The sequence below is a fragment of the Myotis brandtii genome, unplaced genomic scaffold (assembly GCF_000412655.1).
Source record: "Myotis brandtii unplaced genomic scaffold, ASM41265v1 scaffold355, whole genome shotgun sequence".
In the NCBI taxonomy this organism is placed as follows: domain Eukaryota; kingdom Metazoa; phylum Chordata; class Mammalia; order Chiroptera; family Vespertilionidae; genus Myotis; species Myotis brandtii.
The window spans coordinates 1,444,054-1,463,237 of NW_005363642.1; the positions used below are offsets into that span (position 1 = coordinate 1,444,054).

At 48.7% G+C, this 19,184-nt stretch overlaps 1 protein-coding gene and 1 long non-coding RNA gene across 7 annotated transcripts in view; one reads left to right on the forward strand and one right to left on the reverse strand.

The window, feature by feature from the left end:
- The first annotated feature begins 4,044 nt into the window (after positions 1–4,044).
- TVP23A (trans-golgi network vesicle protein 23 homolog A (S. cerevisiae)) overlaps positions 4,045–19,184 on the forward strand; it is a 29,340-nt gene continuing 14,200 nt past the window's right edge. For 4 of the 5 annotated variants that reach the window (XM_005871747.2, XM_005871749.2, XM_005871748.2 and 1 more), the window contains exons 1-2: positions 4,045–4,170; positions 4,497–4,576. In XM_005871747.2, coding sequence (XP_005871809.1) covers positions 4,162–4,170; positions 4,497–4,576 — 89 coding nt within the window. In that variant the 5' untranslated portion in view covers positions 4,045–4,161. Of the gene's footprint in view, positions 4,171–4,496; positions 4,577–19,184 lie in introns of those variants that run through there. The other variant, XM_014544191.1, reaches the window with a different exon arrangement.
- LOC106727054 overlaps positions 7,546–19,184 on the reverse strand; it is a 21,785-nt gene continuing 10,146 nt past the window's right edge. Inside the window, exons 1-5 of one of the 2 annotated variants that reach the window (XR_001363204.1) lie at positions 17,865–17,946; positions 16,683–16,863; positions 16,277–16,410; positions 11,385–11,656; positions 7,546–7,650 (exon numbers count right to left, since the gene is read on the reverse strand). This is a non-coding gene — a long non-coding RNA (uncharacterized LOC106727054). Of the gene's footprint in view, positions 7,651–11,384; positions 11,657–16,276; positions 16,411–16,682; positions 16,864–17,864; positions 17,947–19,184 lie in introns of those variants that run through there. The other variant, XR_001363203.1, reaches the window with a different exon arrangement.

Below are 19,184 nucleotides of genomic sequence, written 5' to 3' on the forward strand. Positions count from 1 at the left end.
GTGGGGATAAGGACACATACGTAATAACTTAATTAATAAAAAAATTAAAAAGAAAAACAAGATTTGGGAAAGAAAAAGGTTTTTTTTAAAAGAAAAAATAAAAGAACAGAGACACATTGATCAGCTGCCTCCTGTACACCTCCTACTGGGGATCGAGTCACAACCCAGGTATGTGCCCTGACCAGGAATCAAACGGGACGCATGGGATGATGCTCAGCCACTAGGCCACACTGGCCAGGGCAGTTCACTTCTTTTGAAATTAGTTCCTAGAATTCTTAAGCAAACAGGCTATTTATCTGAAATCACATATTAGTTAACAGGTCATGTTTACAGAAATAATGTTAAAAGATTGGTGGGGTGAGGTGCATAGGGATCCTGAGGGGAGCCCACAGGAGGGCCACACCTTCTCTCGGCAATCTGCTCTGCCCTCCTGGGTGCCAGCGTGGCGGAAGACAGGACTGGTCAGGTGGAAGGACCACGGTGACATGAACTCAGCTTCTGCAGGAGGCGGAGAGTGAGAGGGGCAGGGGCAGCTGCCCAGACATCAGGGTGGGGGCCCCCGGCCTGGAGTCATAGGGCTGCCAGATGAAAGACAGGACAACAGGTAAATTTGAATTTGAGATAAACAACTGATAATTTTTAAGTATGTCCCAAATATTTCACGGGACATACTTATACTAAAAATTATTGTTGTTTATCTGAAGTTCCATTTCTCTGGGCTCCCCTGTTTTTACTTGCTCAATCCGGCAACCCTATCAGGGGGGAATGGCAGGGCCATTGCCAGGTGCCAGCTGCCAGGTGGGCAGATCTGAGGGACTAGCACAGGGGTGGGCAAACTTTTTGACTCGAGGGCCACAATGGGTTCTTAAACTGGACCGGAGGGCCGGAACAAAAGCATGGATGGAGTGTTTGTGTGAACTAATATAAATTCAAAGTAAACATCATTACATAAAAGGGTACGGTCTTTTTTTTTTTTTAGTTTTATTCATTTCAAACGGGCCGGATCCGGCCCCCGGGCTGTAGTTTGTCCACGGCTGGACTAGCAGGATCTTAGGGAGTGCCACCCCCGGGGAGTGCGAGGCTGAGGATGAGGAGAGGCTGCTGGCCCGGGAATGACAGGCCTGGGGTGCCACTTCCAGCCTGCCTGATGGGAGAATGGGTGTAGCTCGGGGCCTTTTCCAGCCCCAGGTCTGATCACACACACATCCTGCTCTCACTATTGAACGCTGTGCCAAGTGCCCGTTTCCCACAGGATAAAGAGCAGAACATCCGTGTGGCCTGGACCCAGGCATAGTCCAGCCATGCCCACACCTCCTGCCTCCCCAGCCATGGTCCGGGCTGCAGTACTCAGCCACATCAGTTCACATCCAAGCTCCTGCCTCCTGGTCCAGGGTGTCTGAGGTCCCCCTGGGGGGAAGGGCTGGGCCCTGCCCCAGATGTGTTTGTCCTGGATACAAGCCGTGTGGGGCCCACAGTAGGTGCTCAGGAAACAGCCAACTGAGCTGGATGTGCAGCGCCCATTCCTCTATGAAGACAGATGCCCTTCAGTGGGCGTGACTCCGGCATGAGGCTCACCTGCTGTGTTCTGCAAGGCCCACGGGGGTTCCTAGGACCCCAGGCCTCTCTGCTGATGACCACAAGTCTCTGTCACCAAGGCCACTGTTCTCTGAGCCCCTACTCGGAGGAGGCAGTTTACACGTGTTTTCTCTGGTCGAGGCAAAATCCCTGCTGGGTGGGGGTAGGTACAGCCCCATTTCACAGATGTGGAGACTGGGGGCAGAGAGGTGAAATCTCCTCCTCAGGCCACCCAACCAGGGAGAGGTGAAGCCACTTTCCCAGCCAGGCCTGCCCAACTCCAGGTGTTGACCTTCAAGGGCCATCCAGAGGCCAGTGGCTGCCTAGGCCTGGAGCCCCTCCTCTGAGTGGTTCTGGCTCCAGGGCCAGGGCTCAGAGATGGAGCTGCTCCTCACAGCTCTGCTCCCCAACCCCCTTCTGGGCCAAGACGAGCAGAGGGTGGCTTGTGTCAGGATCCCAGTGCGCATACTCAGTGGTACCAGTGTGAGGAGAGGTCAGTATTTCCTAAAAGCCTCTGATCCCAAGAATTCCCCGGGGCCTTCATGAAAAGCAGATTCCCAGGCGTGGGCCTGGTGATTCCGAAGCCTGGGGAGGGGGGCTGGAATCTGCCTCTTAACCAGCAGCCTCAGGTGACTCCACTGCAGCTGGTTTCAGAGTCAGTGATGAATTCCCTGGAGAACCTCGGGCTCTCGGCCCTCACCCCAAATTCCGCAGAGACCCCAGGGCCATCCTGGTGTGTGGGCAGGGAGGGTGCTCTCTCCTGGGAGGGAAGACTGGGCCTCCCAGGTTTGGCCCCGCCATCTGCATCCTCAGCCTGTGCCCCCAGGTGGACAGGTTGGGGGTTGGAGAGAACGGCATGACCCACTGCTTGTGGGGTGACCTCCACGTGCTGGGAGCTGTGGCTGTTTCTCGAGGCACCCCTAACCCGATGGCTGACAATGAATGACAGTTGGTCCCCAAAGGGGGCTTCCAAGGGGGTTTTCCTGCCTCTTCACCCCGTTGGGGACTCTCTGAGCCCCAACTCAACAGACACCAACAGCTGGTGATTCTCAGGGTAGGAGAAAAAGCCCCTAAATGTTCTGCAACGGTTTCTCACCTCCACCTGCCTGCCACAGCTCCTCCCTCCCAGGCAGCTGGGGCCCAGCTTCTCAGTATGACACCCTTTTGTGCCTGGAGCCAGCTTTGGGTTAGAAGAGCCCACAGCCTTTCTAGGAAACCAGGCTTTGGTGGTTGAGTCATTACAGTGCGAAGGGTGGTCCAAAGGCCAGCAGCATCAGCATCACCTGAGAGCTTGTTAGAGCTGCAGCACCTAGGCCCCACCCAGACCCCCTTCCCCCTAAAGACGACATTCTAGCCCAGTGGTTCTCAACCTTGGCTGCACATTAGAGTCACCTGGGAATCTTTTTAAAATCCTGATTTCTGGGCCTCATCCTCCAGAAATTCTGTTTCTTTGTTACTAATGTTGTGGCCCCACCCCATAACAAAGAAACAGAATTTCCGGAGGATGAGGCCCAGAAATCAGGATTTTAAAAAGGTTCCCAGGTGACTCTAATGTGCAGCCAAGGTTGAGAACCACTGATCTAGCCCCACATACCCTCCCTCCACACATGCCCGAGGGCCTTTTGTGGGTCAGTTTAGGGAATGAAGGGGAACCTACCCAGAGATCAGAACTTAGGCAGCTCTGCTTCCTACTCTCCTCCTGGCACATCCCAGGCCGATCACTAGGGGGGCAGCAGAGGTTGAGTGTGTCAGATGCTTGTACCTGCAGCCCTTCTCTGGGTCACCAGGGGTGGGGGACAGGCCCCTATTGCCTGTGGCAGGAGGGCGAAGGGCAGGACTAGGGTGTTGGCGTCTGGACTCTCAGCTGGGCCAGGAAAGACTTTCAGGTGGCAAGCCTTCCTTCCTGGGAGATACCTGGAAACACTATTACTGCCAATAGTAGTTACTTTGTGCTCAGTATGTGTCTGGCACCCGGATGCATGCAGCTGTCACTGTGGTCAGCAGTGATTCCCAAGCTGTGGCTGCAGCAGCGTCTGCTGAGAATGGCAGATTCCAGGACCCCACTGCAGGCTTCTCCATCTCCAGGGCCAGGCCCGGGAATCTGCTTTTACTAAGGAGGCTGGGAAATTCTTGGGATCAGAGGCTTTTGGGAAACACTAACTTCTCCAAACTCTGAGTGGGGCTGCCCAACACTGACATTCATTCATTCACTCATTCACTCATTCACTCGCTCATTGGAAACTTATGGAACATCTACCTCATTCACTGATCCAGCCCCTGTGTTCCTCCCAGGATCACTGTTCAAGGTCCTCAAGTCCCCCTCTGAGTCCAAATCGCCCCCTCCCTTCCACCGCTCTGTGTGCACCCCATCTCTCCACTCCCCAGCGAGTACCCGGGCCAGGGGCCCTCCAGGCCCCGCCCATCCCGCGCGGGGAGCCCACCTCTCAGCCCGCGAAAAAAAAACGCAGCCGCAGGCTGTGACCCCACCAGGTCTGCGGCCAGTGGCCTGAGGGGCATCCCGGCTTTTTCGCGGCGAGAGGCGGAGCAGGAGCCTGGGGACTGGGCTCCAGGTGGGCTCTAGGGAGGATGAAGCAGGTAGGGCCGCAGGGATGCTGGGCGTGGAAGGATGATGGTGAGGATGGGAGGAGCCTGCGGGAGCGCTGGGGAAACAAGGGGAGGAGGAGGGATGCGCGAGGCGGGGGGCCTGGGCCCGGCTGGACCCCAAATGGGCTTGAGGGTGGAGACGGGCTTGAGTCGCAGCCGAAAGGGAGGGGCCCGGTCTGCAGGGAGGATGCGGGTGGGCTCTGCACCACGAGTGGGTCTGTCACTCGCCTTTGGTGCCCGCCCCGCCCCCCTCCACACACACACACACACACACACACACACACACACACACACACACATCTCCTCCCCCATCCTAGGCCCTGGTGGACGACACTGAGGATGTGTCCTTGGACTTTGGCAACGAAGAGGAGTTGGCCTTTCGGAAAGCCAAGATCAGGTATGTTTGGACTGGCTTTGGGCAAGCATCCACCAAAGCTGCAAATTCATTCCACGTTCATTCATTCACTCATTCATTCATTCAGAATGTATTGAGCACCTAGTGTGTGCCAGGCATGGGCTAGAGCAGTGATGGCGAACCTTTTGAGCTTGGCGTGTCAGCATTTTGAAAAACCCTAACTTAACTCTGGTGCCGTGTCACATATAGAAATTTTTTTATATTTGCAACCATAGTAAAACAAAGACTTATATTTTTGATATTTATTTTATATATTTAAATGCCATTTAACAAAGAAAAATCAACCAAAAAAATGAGTTTGCGTGTCACCTCTGACACGCGTGTCACCTCTGACATGTGTGTCATAGGTTCGCCATCACTGGGCTAAAGACACACCGTGGACAGATCAAAGTTCCTGCCCTCCTGGCAGGAGGCTGGAGAAGTGGACAAGGGCTTGGAGCCTGCAGTCTAGGGTTGGGGGGCGGGGGAGGGGGAGGAGACCTAACATTGAACAGGCAAACAAAGATATTTGGGAGGAAGTCAACAGTGTGATTGAAAAAAGAGAAAGTGACTGGGCAAGACCACTTGCCTTAGCACAGTCAGGGAGGGCATCTCTGGAGAGGTGACATTTGAGCTGAGACCTGAATGAGGAGATTTCCACTGGAAGGAACAGCAGGTACAAAGACCCTAAGGCCGTGTTGGAAGGTCAGAGAAAATCTTCTATGTCTGGAGGGTGATGGGAGAGGAGAAAGGGGTTGGCAGGAGGCTGGAGAGGTGGGCAGCTTGGATTTCTATTCTAACCCCTGCTTTAGTTCCAGCCAGCCAGCCAGGCAGTCCTGGGTCAAATCACTTCCTGCCTGAGGCGCGGCATCACAGAAAATGGCAGGACTAAGGTGTGAAAAATGACCCATAAACGTGATTGCTGATGACCCAGCAGCTGCCACATTAGAAACACCCAAAGCTCAGCCGCACTCACTCACCTGTGCCCCATCTCTCCTCCGGGCCATCAGAGCCAGCAGGCGTGGGGACCTGGCACCTACATGCCATTCCTTTTACGTTCTCTGATCCAAATCCAAGAAACCTCAGAATGAAATAGGACAGTATTAGTTTCCCAGGGCCACTGTAACAAATCACCATAAACTCGTTGGCTTAAAACAACAGAAATGTATTCTCTGACAGTTCTGGAGGCCAGAAGTCCAAGATCAGTTTCACGGGCTGAAACCAGTGTGTCCGCAGGGCCACACTCGCTCTGAAGGCCTAGGGGGGAAATCTGTCCTTCCTCTTTTCCGGATCTGGTGGCTGCCGGCTTGGGGCCCCTTCTTCCATCCTCGAGGCCAGCAGTGTAGCATCTTCAAATATTCTCTGCCCCATTCTCACATTACCTTTTTCCTCTGTGTCAAGTCTCCCTTTGCCTTCCTCTTATAGGGTTACTTGTAGTGCATTTAAGGGCCAGCTGAATGATCTGGGATAACTTTCCCATCTCAACCAACTTAATCACATCTGCAAAGTCCCTTCCGCCATATGTGGTAACCCTCACAGGTTCCGGGGAGTAGGACCTGCATGTTTTGGGGGGCATTATTCAGCCGACCATAATGCTCAGAGAAAGACATTGTGAAAGAACTGGGATCCTGGGGCAAGAATCTTATACAGCATCTGAGCTCAGTGTTTATTGAGCACCTCCTGTATGCCAGCTCGGGGCTGTTGACTGGGACTATGTGGTATAACGACACCTCCCCCTGCCTTTATGGAGTTGCCCAGTCGAGAGCAGAGATGGTCAGCCTCGACACTGCCAACATTCTGGGCCAGGCACTTCTTGCTATAGGGACCGTCCCGGGTATTGCAGGATGTTTAGCAGCATCTCTTGCTTCTACTCACCAGATGCCAGAAGCACCCACCAATAATGTCTCCAGACACTGCCAAATGTCCCCCCAGAGGCAAACTTGCCCTCGTTGAAAACCAGTTGTGTGGAGTATAGGGTGCAGGTATGCCCGTGGCTGCTACGACAGTGTTTCATGCTTGGGCACTTGTCCTGGGCAGGGGAAGAAGCGACAGCTGAGCTGAGACCTGAGGAATGGGGGTGGGGGTGGGGGTAATTAGCTAAAGCAGGGAAAAAGATGGGGTGTCACAAGCACAGGCTTAGAGTTAAGATGAGTTTAGGGAGCTGAGAGTGGTTTACTGGGGAGCAGTCTGGGCAGAGACTGGGGCCCACACCCTGAAGGGCTTATACTTATGGATGTGTGATGTCTGTTAGAATGGGAATCTGCTATATCTGTGCTGTCAAATATGGTAGCCACCAGACACATGTGGCTGCTGACACTTGATCTGTGGCTGGTGTAACCAAGGGCCTTCCAACCGGGTCTTTTAGCTTTAATATGCTAACTGCTGTTTGCTTTAGCCTCCGGCATTAAATAGCCCCAGCGGCTACCCTATTGCACAGTGCAGTTCTAGAGGTGGAATTCGTACAGGGCAGTGGCATGATCAGAATCCTAGCTGGAACGAAAGAAGGATACAAGGCCGTGACACGGCATCTTCATCTCCTTGGGAGACCCAGCCCCCACCCCACACACATTCCTGGTGTCTGTCACCTACATGGGCCAGGTCGGGCCGCCAGAGGCCAAGGCCAGGGTGTTGTGGGTCACCCTGAAGCCTAGAAGCTTCAACCTCTGTTTCCTGCAAACCTTTCTATGACTCTGTTCACCGAGACGGCTACCTGCCTGCCAGCTCAGCTTCTCCAACCCAGGGGCTGTTCCACGTAGGTCACTCCCAGGCAAGCCTGGTGCTTACCCTTTGTTTACAGTGACCTTGAACAAGTCAGGGCACCTTCCGGATCCCCATTTTCTCATTTGTAAAATGAGGAAGACATTAGTCCCATCGTAGGGTTGTGTAAAGAGGACTAAATCAAGTGACAAACTTATGTAACAAGACCCATGGGAGCCCTGACACCTCATGTGGGCTCCATAAATGGTACCTGTTATCTGACCCCAAGTGGGACTTCTGTGTCCTTGGGGCAGAGGCACGTCCTCGGCTGGAGCAGGACGTCGAGCTGGGGTTGTCCTTGGAGCGGGAGACTGTCCCTCCTGTGGAAAGTTTGTTTATGCTTTGAAGGCACTGGCTTCACAAATTCATTTAGACCAGTGGTTCTCAACCTTCCTAACGCCGCGACCCTTTAATACAGTTCCTCATGTTGTGGTGACCCCCAACCATAAAATTATTTTCGTTGCTACTTCATAACTGTAATTTTGCTACTGTTATGAATCTTAATGTAAATATCTGATATGCAGGATGTATTTAGGCGACCTCTGTGAAAGGGTCATTCGACCCCCAAAGGTTCTTGACCCACAGGTTGAGAACCGCTGATTTAGACCCAAAGGTCATGGATTTCAATGGATTCCCACCCAAAGCAGGATGGTCTCCTCTGGCCTCAGACGGGTTCCTTGGACCTGATTTGGGTGGGAATTGTTAGGGTTGGTTGGGTCAGCATTTCGTGCTTGGTCCTCACTCAGCCCAGGGGGCATCCAATGAGAAGAACGCCATGGGGAGTCACATGTTAGTGGGGACCAGGTCCCCACGCAAGACCTACATGAAATCAAAACTACCTTTGCAAATCCCTAACCAGTGTCTCAAGTAGAATGACATTTTGTCTTTCAAGTAGTCTTTCATGTCAATTTAGCTTCCCACGTTGGATATAAAAGCTGTTCCTCAAAATGAGCTGCAGAGGAAATTGTTGGCTGTGTTTTAGGGGAAGTTATTTTGAATGAAAAACAGTAATAGCAAACACTTTCCTAGCACTTATATGCAGGCACTATTCTAGGTGTTTTGCTTATTAAAATTCATTTAATCTGTATTACAAACCTATGAGGTAGACACTCTGATTTTTATTGGTTTCAGGATGAAAGAAATTGAGGGAAAGAGTTGAGTGACTTGCCAAATGTCACACAGCTGTTAAGTGGCAGGGTGGGGAGTTAGGCTCTCAGCAAGCATGTCAAACTCAAAGGTGAACACGGGCCAAATAAACAAGGTTTAAGTTTCTGTGGGCCACAAAAAAAACAAAAGCTTCAATTTTCAAATTTCAAATAAACCAAAGAAATGTAGGTTTATTTCGATAGAGACATGTTGAACACAAAGGGTTGAAATAAATGAGTAATGTTAACATAAAATAATAGAATATTTTAATAAAAATTAATATTTTTTCTTGAACATTAACTTACCAGACACTGAATAACTGCACAAATTAATGAGGGAAATGCAAATAAACCTGTTTTTCTTGTTCTCTGAAAGTGAAATATTTCCTGTTACGCACACCAAACAAGTCAGTCCAAGATTAATGATGTGGCAATCAGCTGCTAAAATATTTGCTGCTAGTATTAGTGGAGAGAAATGGTGCACCTGTGCGTATGTAAGAGAAATGAATGCAACACAATTATAGTAAATTAGCGAGCGTTGTAGTTTGTTATTAGTAATTATGTATAACAGGATATTGTAAAAATTAAGTTATGAATTTTTATTAAAACGTTTCTTGCATACTGTTATATTGATGGGCCGCAAAAATATTCGTTGTGGGCCGCTTGTGGCCCGCAGGCCGCAAGTTTGACATGCTTGCTGTAGAGTCTGACCTTATATTACACTGTGCTTAGGAGCAACACAGGGATGAGCTCTGCAGTGGGAGCAGCATTTCCAGGGCTTCAGTCTTATGCCTCACCCCCGTCCCCTTTTAGAACAGGCTTTCTAAGCCTTGGCTCTGCTTATATTTGGGGCTGAGTAATTCTCTGTGTGGGGCCATCCTGTGCCCTGCAGGGCTTCACAGGATCCCTGGTCTCTACCCACTAAGTGCCAGCAGCACTGCTCCCCTCTTTCCAGAGTTGTGAGGTAAGGTATATTTTTTCTAGGGGCAAAGTGACCCTGGTTGAGAACCCTGACTTAGGTTATTATCTCTTTCTCTAGGGTGTGGATTTGGATAAGTTAAATTTGTATTTAAAGGAACTCCTTGCATTCCTGACACCTCTGTGTTTGACACTGACCGAGGGAAGCCGCTGGGGTGGGGGGCAAGGAAGGAGAGGGGACAGGTTATGGTACAGATGTTACATTAGTGGCTGCCCATCATTCTCAGAAATCAACATAGGCACACAGACACAGACACACGCAGACACACACACAGGCACACACACAGGCACACATACACACAGGCACACATACAGACATCATGCTCCAACACACTGAAGAGAGGATTTTGGTTGTTCTTCGTTGTGATTCCAGGAAGTCTGTTTGCCTCAATAAGTGAGGACCCCTTGCCCTCTGGGGTCCCTCTGTTCCCATTGACTTTGGGGAACAAGTCATCCTGCCCCTCTCCCACTCTAAAAATCTACTTTAAAAATATAGAAATATGACACATAAGCAGGTCTCACCAAGAGCTGATTATTTAGTTTTAAGGAAGGTCTATGGTTACCAAGGAAAAGAACCCATAAAATCAAGGAACTAGAAATTTCAGTTCTCTTTGATTAGGGCACGGAATTACACATTTTGAAATTAACTCCTTATATTTACAGCTGCTTAGCTTCCTCTTACTTATATTTCTTGTTAACATGAAATTGAATGCTGTCCCAACAATCAAATCACTGAAGAGAGATTTCTGGTGAACTGTGACTTACACAATTAAGGAAGTTGGTGATCAGAAGGGGACATTGGTCAAGTCTTTGATGTTAGATATGGGACAGCTTGACTGAAAGATTTAACTCATTCATTCATTTACTCCAGTGTTGATGCTACTGGTGTTTGGGACTGAACATCCGTTGTTGCAAGGGCCGCCCTGTGCCCTGTAAGATGTTTAGCAGCACCCCTGCCTCCACCCACTAGATGTTAGTGGCAGCCTCGAAGTTGTGACAAACAAAAGTGTTTCCAAACATTGCTGGGGAGGCCCCAAATCAGCTGCCTTTTGAGAACCACTGGTTTGTTCTTTTTCCCACCCATTTACTCATTGAATCAACAAAAATGTTCAAAGACCTTTGTGTGTCAAACACAGTTCTAGGGGACACAGAGGCCCCTGCCCCCTGGAGCTGACATTTTGATTAGGGGTAAGACAGTGAACATATCTATAATAATAAAAGGGTAATATGCTAATTAGACTGGACGTCCTTCCGAATGTCCTGGACAAAGCCTGGGCCGGAGGGAAGCCGCCCAGGTCCCAGGTGCTGGAGGGAAGCGGGTGCCGGCAGCTGGGGGGAAGGAAGGCCTACTCTTGCACAAATTTTCATGCATCAGGCCTCTAGTAAGTAAATATCTAAACAAAGTAACATCAAAGAGTGGTAAGTACCATGAAGAGGAATGCGAGAAAAAGGGGTCCTGGGCCAGGGGGCTTCTTTAGGTAATGGAGGGCTCAGAGGAGGCCTGAGGAGGTGCATTTGGAGGGGCCAGGCATGGAAAAAATCCACAGGAAGAGCGTTCTGGCAGAGGAAATAGCAAGTGCAAAGGCCCTGGGGTGAGGTATATTCCAGGGATAGTGGGAATCAGGCCAGTGGGAGAGTGGGAGGAAGAGACACAGTTGGAGGTGTGTTAGGAGAAGGGATGTGGAGGGCTTTGAGGATTCCCCTGGGGGGTTTGGAATTTTGCCTGCTTTTGACAGACAATCTTTGTAGACGAGCAGGGGATGGTCAGATCTGATTGACACTTGAGAAAGCTGCCTGTGACTGCCATGTGGCCTGTCGGGCAAGAAAGGAAGCAGTGAGGTCCGCTAGGAGGCCCATGAAGCGTGAAAGATGCTGGTGGGTGGGACTGGTTGTGTCCCAGGGATGCCCAAGGGAACTCGGTTCATGCTGACCTTTGTCCAGATTCTTCCAGGGGCCGGTCTGGGGCTTCTGAGGTTGGAGAGAGGTGGTGGAAGGCAGGGTCCCAGATGCAGGTCTCAGGTCTGCATTCCCAGAAAGTCTCACCTTCATCAGCATCCCCAGGGAACTCAAACAAAGGAAGGGCCGGGACTTGAGGTTCTCTAAGGGAACATGCTGACTCAGCGGGTGTTGAGTGTGAAAGGCTCCTGCTGTGAGATCCTGCTGTGCTCCCAGGGGCTTGGAACATTTTTCCAGGCTGTTATTTCTGCATAAATAAGGAATGCTCACACTTAGTAAAGACCAGCTCAATGAATACGGGTTAGAATCCAAGGGGAAAAGCCCAGGGCTGGCCCTTTGCCCACCCCAAGGAAATGCTCACAGGGGCTCAGCCGGGAGGGTTCTATGGCCAATGACTCACTCCTCACTCATCACAGGAGCAAGGAGGCTTCCAGAATGACTCAGAAATAGCCACAAATACGTTAATATTTCCCTGCATCTCAATACAGATGTATCTGTCCCCTGAATTTTAAAATACTTTAGAATAGAAACTGCAAAAGGACAGTCAGCTGACTGACTCTAAGCCTCAGAGATACTTTTAGTCCAGGGAAGTATTTTAAATGAATGTGAATTTAAATCTAAAAATTGGAATGGGTCACATTTGAAATCTGACTCAGCACAAAGACAGAAGGGCAGACTGGTGGTTTTCAGGGGCTGCAGAGGGAAGAATGGGGAGAAAGTTCAGCTGCGTGTGGGGTTTTACTCTGGACTGATGGAAATGTTTTAGAACAACATTGTGAAGTACTAAATGCCACTGAATTGTTCACTTTAAAATGGTTAATTTATGTGGTGTGAATATCACCTCAATAAATTTTTTTGTTGTATTATTTTTATTTTCTAAACTTTCTTTTTTAAGTAGTTTTGGGTTCACAGCAAAATTAAGGTGAAAGAACAGAGATTTCCCATATACCTTCCTGCCTCTTCCCACACATAGCCTCCCCCATTATCAACATCTGCACCAGATGAAACATTTGCTACAATTGATGAATCTACATTGACACATCATAATCAACCAAAGCCCATAGTTTACATTAGGGTTCACCCTTGGTGGTGTGCATTCTATGAGTTTGGACAAACATAATGATATGCACCTACCATTACAGTGTCATAAAAACTATTTCCATTGTGCCTCCCTCCCTCCTCCCCGAATCCTCTGTGCTCCATCTATTCACTCCCCCCCCCCAACCCCCCAACCCCCGGCAACTACTGATCCATTGTCTCCTTCGTTTTGCCTTTTCCAGCATGCCATATATTTGGAATCATATAGTATATAGCCTTTGCAGACTGGCTTCTTCCACTTAGTAGTATGCAATTAAATAATTTTAAAAATCTGGATTGCTGACTTCTTTTGAGAAGCCGTTAGAGTTGAGAGGATGGGCTGAGTTGAGTTGTGAGGCCTGCTCCTTCTGGGTGAGCCCCAGCCCTCACCCACCCAGTTGACTTATTTACCAGCTCAGGTTGGCCCTGTAAGCACCTGAGTTTTCAGGCCCCCACCACCACCTCTTGAGGACAGTGAGGAGCAAATATTACTCCATCGATAGCATCTCTACACTTCCAAGGGGTGCGAGGGGCTTTGAGTTGGAATTCCTCTCTAATGCCGTGGTTTCCTCCCCAGACCTCCAGAAGCTGTGGCCAAGGGATGGAGGGGTCTGTCTGCGAGGGCCCGACCTCAGGGGTCAGGCTGTGCCTGGCCATCGGAAGCTACTTACCCTGAGCCCCCATGTTCCTGCTCATCCCCCAGTCTTTGTATACCGTTTGCTCTCTGCTGCCTAAATTTGTCCCTTAGATCTTAAAATGTCTTTAAAACTTTATGTTTTTAATTAACATATAATCCACACACCATAAAAGTCACCCCTTTGCCCTAGCTGGTTTGGCTCAGTGGATAGAGTGTCGGCCTGTGGACTGAAGGGTCCCAGGTTCGATTCTGGTCAAGGGCATGTACCTTAGTTATGGGCACATCCCCAGTGGGGGATGTGCAGGAGGCAGCTGATCGATGTTTCTAGCTCTCTACCCCTCTTCCTTCTTCTCTGTAAAAAATCAATAAAATATATATTTTTTAAAAAAGTCACCCCTTTGAAGTGTACAACTCAGTGGTTTTTAGTACATTCAAAAGGTTATGCAACCATCGTCACTGTCCAATTCCAGAATATTTTAATCACCCCCTCCCGAAGGAATCCCATATCCTTTGGATCTTAATCCTCATCAATGCTAAGAAGCACCCCCTATCCTGAGCCATGTGCCCCTTCTCTCAGCCCCTGCAGCCCCGTGTCTGACCCCAGGCCTGATGACTGACTTTTGTGTCCACATCTTGGGTTTTCTTAAAATGTCAGGAAATGACCATGAACCATGTAGGTGCTCTGCCTGACTCCCATACTAAAGGGTTGGCACCTGGAACAGTACCTGGAACAGTATGGACAGCTGGTGGGACGCTGCACCACCATTCTGATTGGACAGTGGCCATGCTGTGTGAGTTGTTGAAAATTCTGATGGTGACTCTTCTTACCCCATTAGTGACACTTTCACACTGAGTTGAAATTGCCTGTTTGCTTCTCTGCCCCTTCTTCCCCCAGAGACTGGTGATGTCCGTGAGGGCAGGACTGGGTCCATTTGTTCACTGCACTTGGACCTAGCATGTGCCTGGTTAAATATTAGGGTTTTTTTTTTAATGTAGTGCTGCTGCTTTAAGCTCGATTCATTAAAATTGCATACTTCTTAAACGATTTTGAAAATCAACTGAAGACATTCATGTGTTGATTACAAATTCAGTTCTATATCCTTAGACACTTTCAACTACAGTTTCAATTTCCGTGGTAGTCATTGTTTTGACTACCAGAGTCATCTGCAAACAATAAGTACGCGTGCACGGCAATTATAAAATGTTCTGCTTTCAGTGCGATGGGAGTGTTGGTGGCTAATGGAACCCCAGATGAAAGAACTGAAAAATACAGCAACAAAATATGTAAAGTTGGAAAATAATATTTTGAATTAATGTCTTTGTAAAGTCTTAAAAAAACACCTCTTTTCTTTGAAATAATTTCAGACTTACCAGAAAATAGCAAGAACAGTACAAAGAACTGACACGTGTTAACTAACACTTTGGTGTATGTGTGTGTATTTGTTTTCTGAAGTGTTTAAGAGTAAGTTGCACATACCATGCTTCCCGACCCCTAAATATTTCACTATTACAAGAACAAGGCATTCTCTTATATAAGCAGAGTATGATGGAAACTGAGAAACATATCTAATCTAGAATTCATAGTCCAGTGTCCTTTCCCCCAGTTCAAGATCCAATCCAGGCTTGCCCATTGCCCATTAGTCAATCTGGAGCAGTTACCAGCCTTTCTTTATCTTTCACGACATGAACAGTTTCTGAAGAGTGGCGGCCAGCTATTTTGAGGCATGTACCTGAACTTGGGTCTGTCTGATGTTTCTCATGATTGGATCCCAGTCATGATTTGGGGCAGAAACACTGTAGAAATGACGTTCTGTTCCAAAAGAACATTTGTTTCCCAGATCTGTCACTCAAAAGGTAGCCCAGAAATGGCACTTTTATTTTTTTTTTTTTTGCCCTCCACTACTTCTTATCTGCATCTCAGCCCCCAGGTTTTGGTCTTTTATTTATTTATTTATTTTTATTTTTTAGAGAGAGAGAGAGAGAAAGAGGGAGAGGGAGAGAGACACCAACGTGAGAGCGAAACATTGTTCAGCTGCCTCTTGCACACCCCCTACTGGGGGTCGAGCCTGAAACCTGGGCATATGCCCTGACCAGGAATCAAACTAGCAACCTTTTGATGCATGGGATGTCACCTAACCAACTGAACTGGATTTTCGTCTTTGATTCTCTTTACCACCTGAAGAATCCACGACGCCTGAGAGAGTCAGTTCCAAGTTTTGAGGCAGAAACCAGTCGGCTGGATTTGGAACATCCTTTTGTTACCAGAAAGCACAATTGTTTTTTAAAATGTCACAGACTGTTATGAAAAATGAAGATACCAGTTTGATGGGGCCCCACAGCCCAGGCTGCGGTAGTGATCAGTATTTGATGAATGAATTAATATGAGTTCACTCAGTTCTCCCATTAAATAATTTGTAAGTTGGGCTCTTTGTCCCTAAGGTGCTATCATTTTAAAGTGCACTGGTTCAGTTATAGCTTTGGGAGGTAGAAAATAAATACCTTATTAATATTTGCAACCATTAGTGCAGTGGTTCTCAACCTTCCTAATGCCGCGACCCTTTAATACAGTTCCTCATGTTGTGGTGACCCCCAACCATAAAATTATTTTCGTTGCTACTTCAGAACTGTAATTTGGCTACTGTTATGAATCGTAATGTAAATATCTAATATGCAGGATGTATTTTCATTGTTACAAATTGAACATAATTAAAGCATAGTGATTAATCACAAAAACAATATGTAATTATATATGTATTTTCCGATGGTCTTAGGCGACCCCTGTGAAAGGGTCATTCGACTCCCAAAGGGGTCGTGACCCACAGGTTGAGAACCGCTGCATTAGTGGATGTATCCTGATTCCCAAAATATTAAAATGGTAAAAAAAAAAAAAAAAAAAAATGAAATTTAAGGCAGGATTCTCTCCATTTTGCAAATGAGGAAATGGAAGCTCCCAAGAGCCAAGTAACAGATCCAAGCTCACACGAGAGCTAATATTTGATGCTTTCAAATCCTGCCCACTTTCTAGCAGACTCTAGCAGCTCTTCAGAAACAAAAGCACATAAATGGGTGAATTCTACTTTTTACTTCCAGTGCAAACAAACAGCACCCTACTCACAACAGGGGTGAAAACGAGCAGGAACCCAGGTCCCTTACCTCCTTCAGCCTCTCCAGGGTGTCACCTGCTCTGCGTACCTTCCTGCCAGCTGACTTCCTCTCCGGCCTTCTGGAAAGTCAGTCCTTGGCTGCTCTGCTCTCTTTCTCTCCCTCAGTTAGTAACCCCAAGTCTCCTGTTTAAAAGAGGTGAGTGTAACTGCAGCTGGCCTCATGCTCTCCTCCCACCCCCAGCTTTAAGGAAGCCTGGGATTCTTCATTTTACCACCCTGATTCTTAGAGGAACCCAATCTCCTTGTCCTTCCCACCCTTGGGAATCACCTGACTAAATAGAATGTGGGTTTTACACAGTTAAAAGTCCTCAGCATTAGAGCCTATAGTAGTTAGCTATTGCTGCATAACAAATTCCCCCCAAACTTAGTGGCTTCAGATAAAAAATATTTCTTACCTCCACTGAGCCTAAAGGTCAGGGTCTGGGAGCAGCTGGGCTGGATGGTTCTAGTGTGTTCTTCCATCAGGGAGCTCCTAATGCCTGGGTGTCCTCAGCTGCTACTCTTTAACATTGGGGGGGTGCATCATGGGGGCATTCTAATTCTATCATTCTGTCTTCATCCGTGAGCCGAAGAAATCTAGAAAGAGAAACCCTCCCTCTTCAAATATATAGTCATTACAAGGCATACTTCATAGAAAAATAGCATAATAGATACTTGATTCTTATCCTTCATTTTTGTTCAAGTAATGAGATCATTCCCCAACATCCCCTACAGCTGACCACTGAGGGTTTAGTTTAAGAATCACATGACTGCCCGGCCAGCCTGGCTCAGTCGTTGAACGTCGACCTATGAACCAGGAGGTCACGGTTCGATTCCTGGTCAGGGCACATGCCGGGGTTCCTGACTCAATCCCCAGTGTGGGGTGTGCAGGAGGCAGCCAATCAATGATTCTCTCTCATCATTGATGTTTCTCTCTCCCTTCCTCTCTGAAATCAATATATTTAAAAAAGAATCACGTGACTCATGGATAAGACATTATTATTGCTGCTTAAATTGTCGCACCTCTGGCCAGTGGGAGCCCCTTCCTGTTGGCTCCTGAGTCTTTCTGACCCGACTCTGGTGTCTCTGACAGCTTCCTTGCTACCTGGGTGTGTCGAGGGCCCAGCCTCCTCGTATGCATCTCTCCACCTGCCCCTGGCATCGCCTTTTCTCCAAGGAACCCTGGCTCCTTTGGAGAATGGAGTTTAGAAGCCCCAGCCGGGGCTCATCTGCATCAGCCCTCAGGCTGCAGGGCTAGGAAGTGCATCAAGCAGGGCTGATGATCATCCCTTTGTATTTTTCGGAGTCACTGTTGTCACCAACTTGATCTGCGGGAAACTCTGGGCTGAGACTGAGTGAAGACTTCGGTTCTGGTGCTGATTCTGCCATTAAAGCCGCTGTGAGCTCATACTTTTCTGCGACCCAGAAAAGATGACTCTTCCTCAGGGAGTTGGTTCTCTCCAGAACCCGCAGCTGGCCTATACGCATGCGCCTGATGCCAGCAGCACAGCCTCTGCGCCAACCCTGGGGCAGTTCACTGCCCCTCTCCCAGCACCCTGCCCTCTGCAGAGCAGCGCTCCGTCCCCCTCTTAGCTCACTTCTTTCCATTGGGTGCCTTTGTCCCCAGGCAGGTGTTATGGGTTGACAGGTTCTGGTGCTGATTCGCTATCAGAGCAGCCACTAGTCTGTACTTCCTGCGACTAGAAAAGATGTCCCTTCCTCAGGGTCATCTTCCCCCAAAGGCATGTTGAAGCCCTAGCCTCCAGTACCTTGAAATGTGACCTTACTTGGAACAGGGTCTTGGCAGATATAATTAGTTAGGATGAGGTCATCCTGCAGTAGGGTGGGCCCCTAATCCGATATGGCTGACATCCTTATAAAAAGACAGCCATGAGAAGACAGGTGGGTGGAGAAGGCCATTGGACGATGGGGGCAGAGATCAGAATGATGCGGCTACAAGCCGTGGACTGCAAGGGTGCCAGCTGTCATCGGAAGTCAGGAGGGAGGCCTGGGACAGAGGGTCCCTCACAGCCCTTAGAAGGAACCAACCCTACTGACACGTCATTTGGGACTGCTGGCCTCCAGACTGTGAGAGCAAGTTCTGTTGTTTTAAGTCACCTAGTTTGTGGTGCTTTGTTACTGCTGCCTGGGAAACACACAGCCTGCGACAGCTTCCCTCTCTCCCCTGGGGTTGGTCACTGGACCAGCAGCACTGACATCTCCTGGGGACTCATTAAAACGCAGACTCTCAGCCCCCTCCCCACCCCCCAAACTCCTGAATCAGAAGCTTCATTCAACAAGAGACTCAAGCATGTCAAACTCGCGGCCGGTTGGTTTGACATGCTTGGACCAGGTGATTCCCATGTGGAGCACTGCCTTACACAAAAGGAGGGCGGTGGGATGGTTACTCCCACTAATTAGCTGGCACTGACGGAACCCTTGGTGCCCACCAGGCAGTGTCCTAAGCCCTTCTACATGCACTCCCATTACCATGTAATCTTCCCAGCAAGCCCATGCCATTGGTACTGCCACCAGTGTATATGGCTGCACACGTGCACTGCATGTGACCTTTTGTGTCTGGCTTCATTCACTTAGCAGAATGTTTTCAAGCTTCCTGTTGTAGCATGCACCCATTCCCTTTTCTTTTCTAAAGTTTTAAAATCGTGGTTAAATATGCATAACATCAAATTTACCATTTTAACCATTTTCAAGTATACTGTTCAGTGACATTAAATATGTTCACACTGTGGTGTAACCATCACCACCATCCATCTCCAGAACTTTTTTGATCACCCCAAACTGAAATCCTGTACAGTCAAACCTCGGTTCTCAAACGTCTCCCATCTGGACCAATTCAGTTCTTGGCCAAGTTGTTCGGGAAGGGGGTAGGGGGAGGGAATGTCTCAGTTGTGAAATAC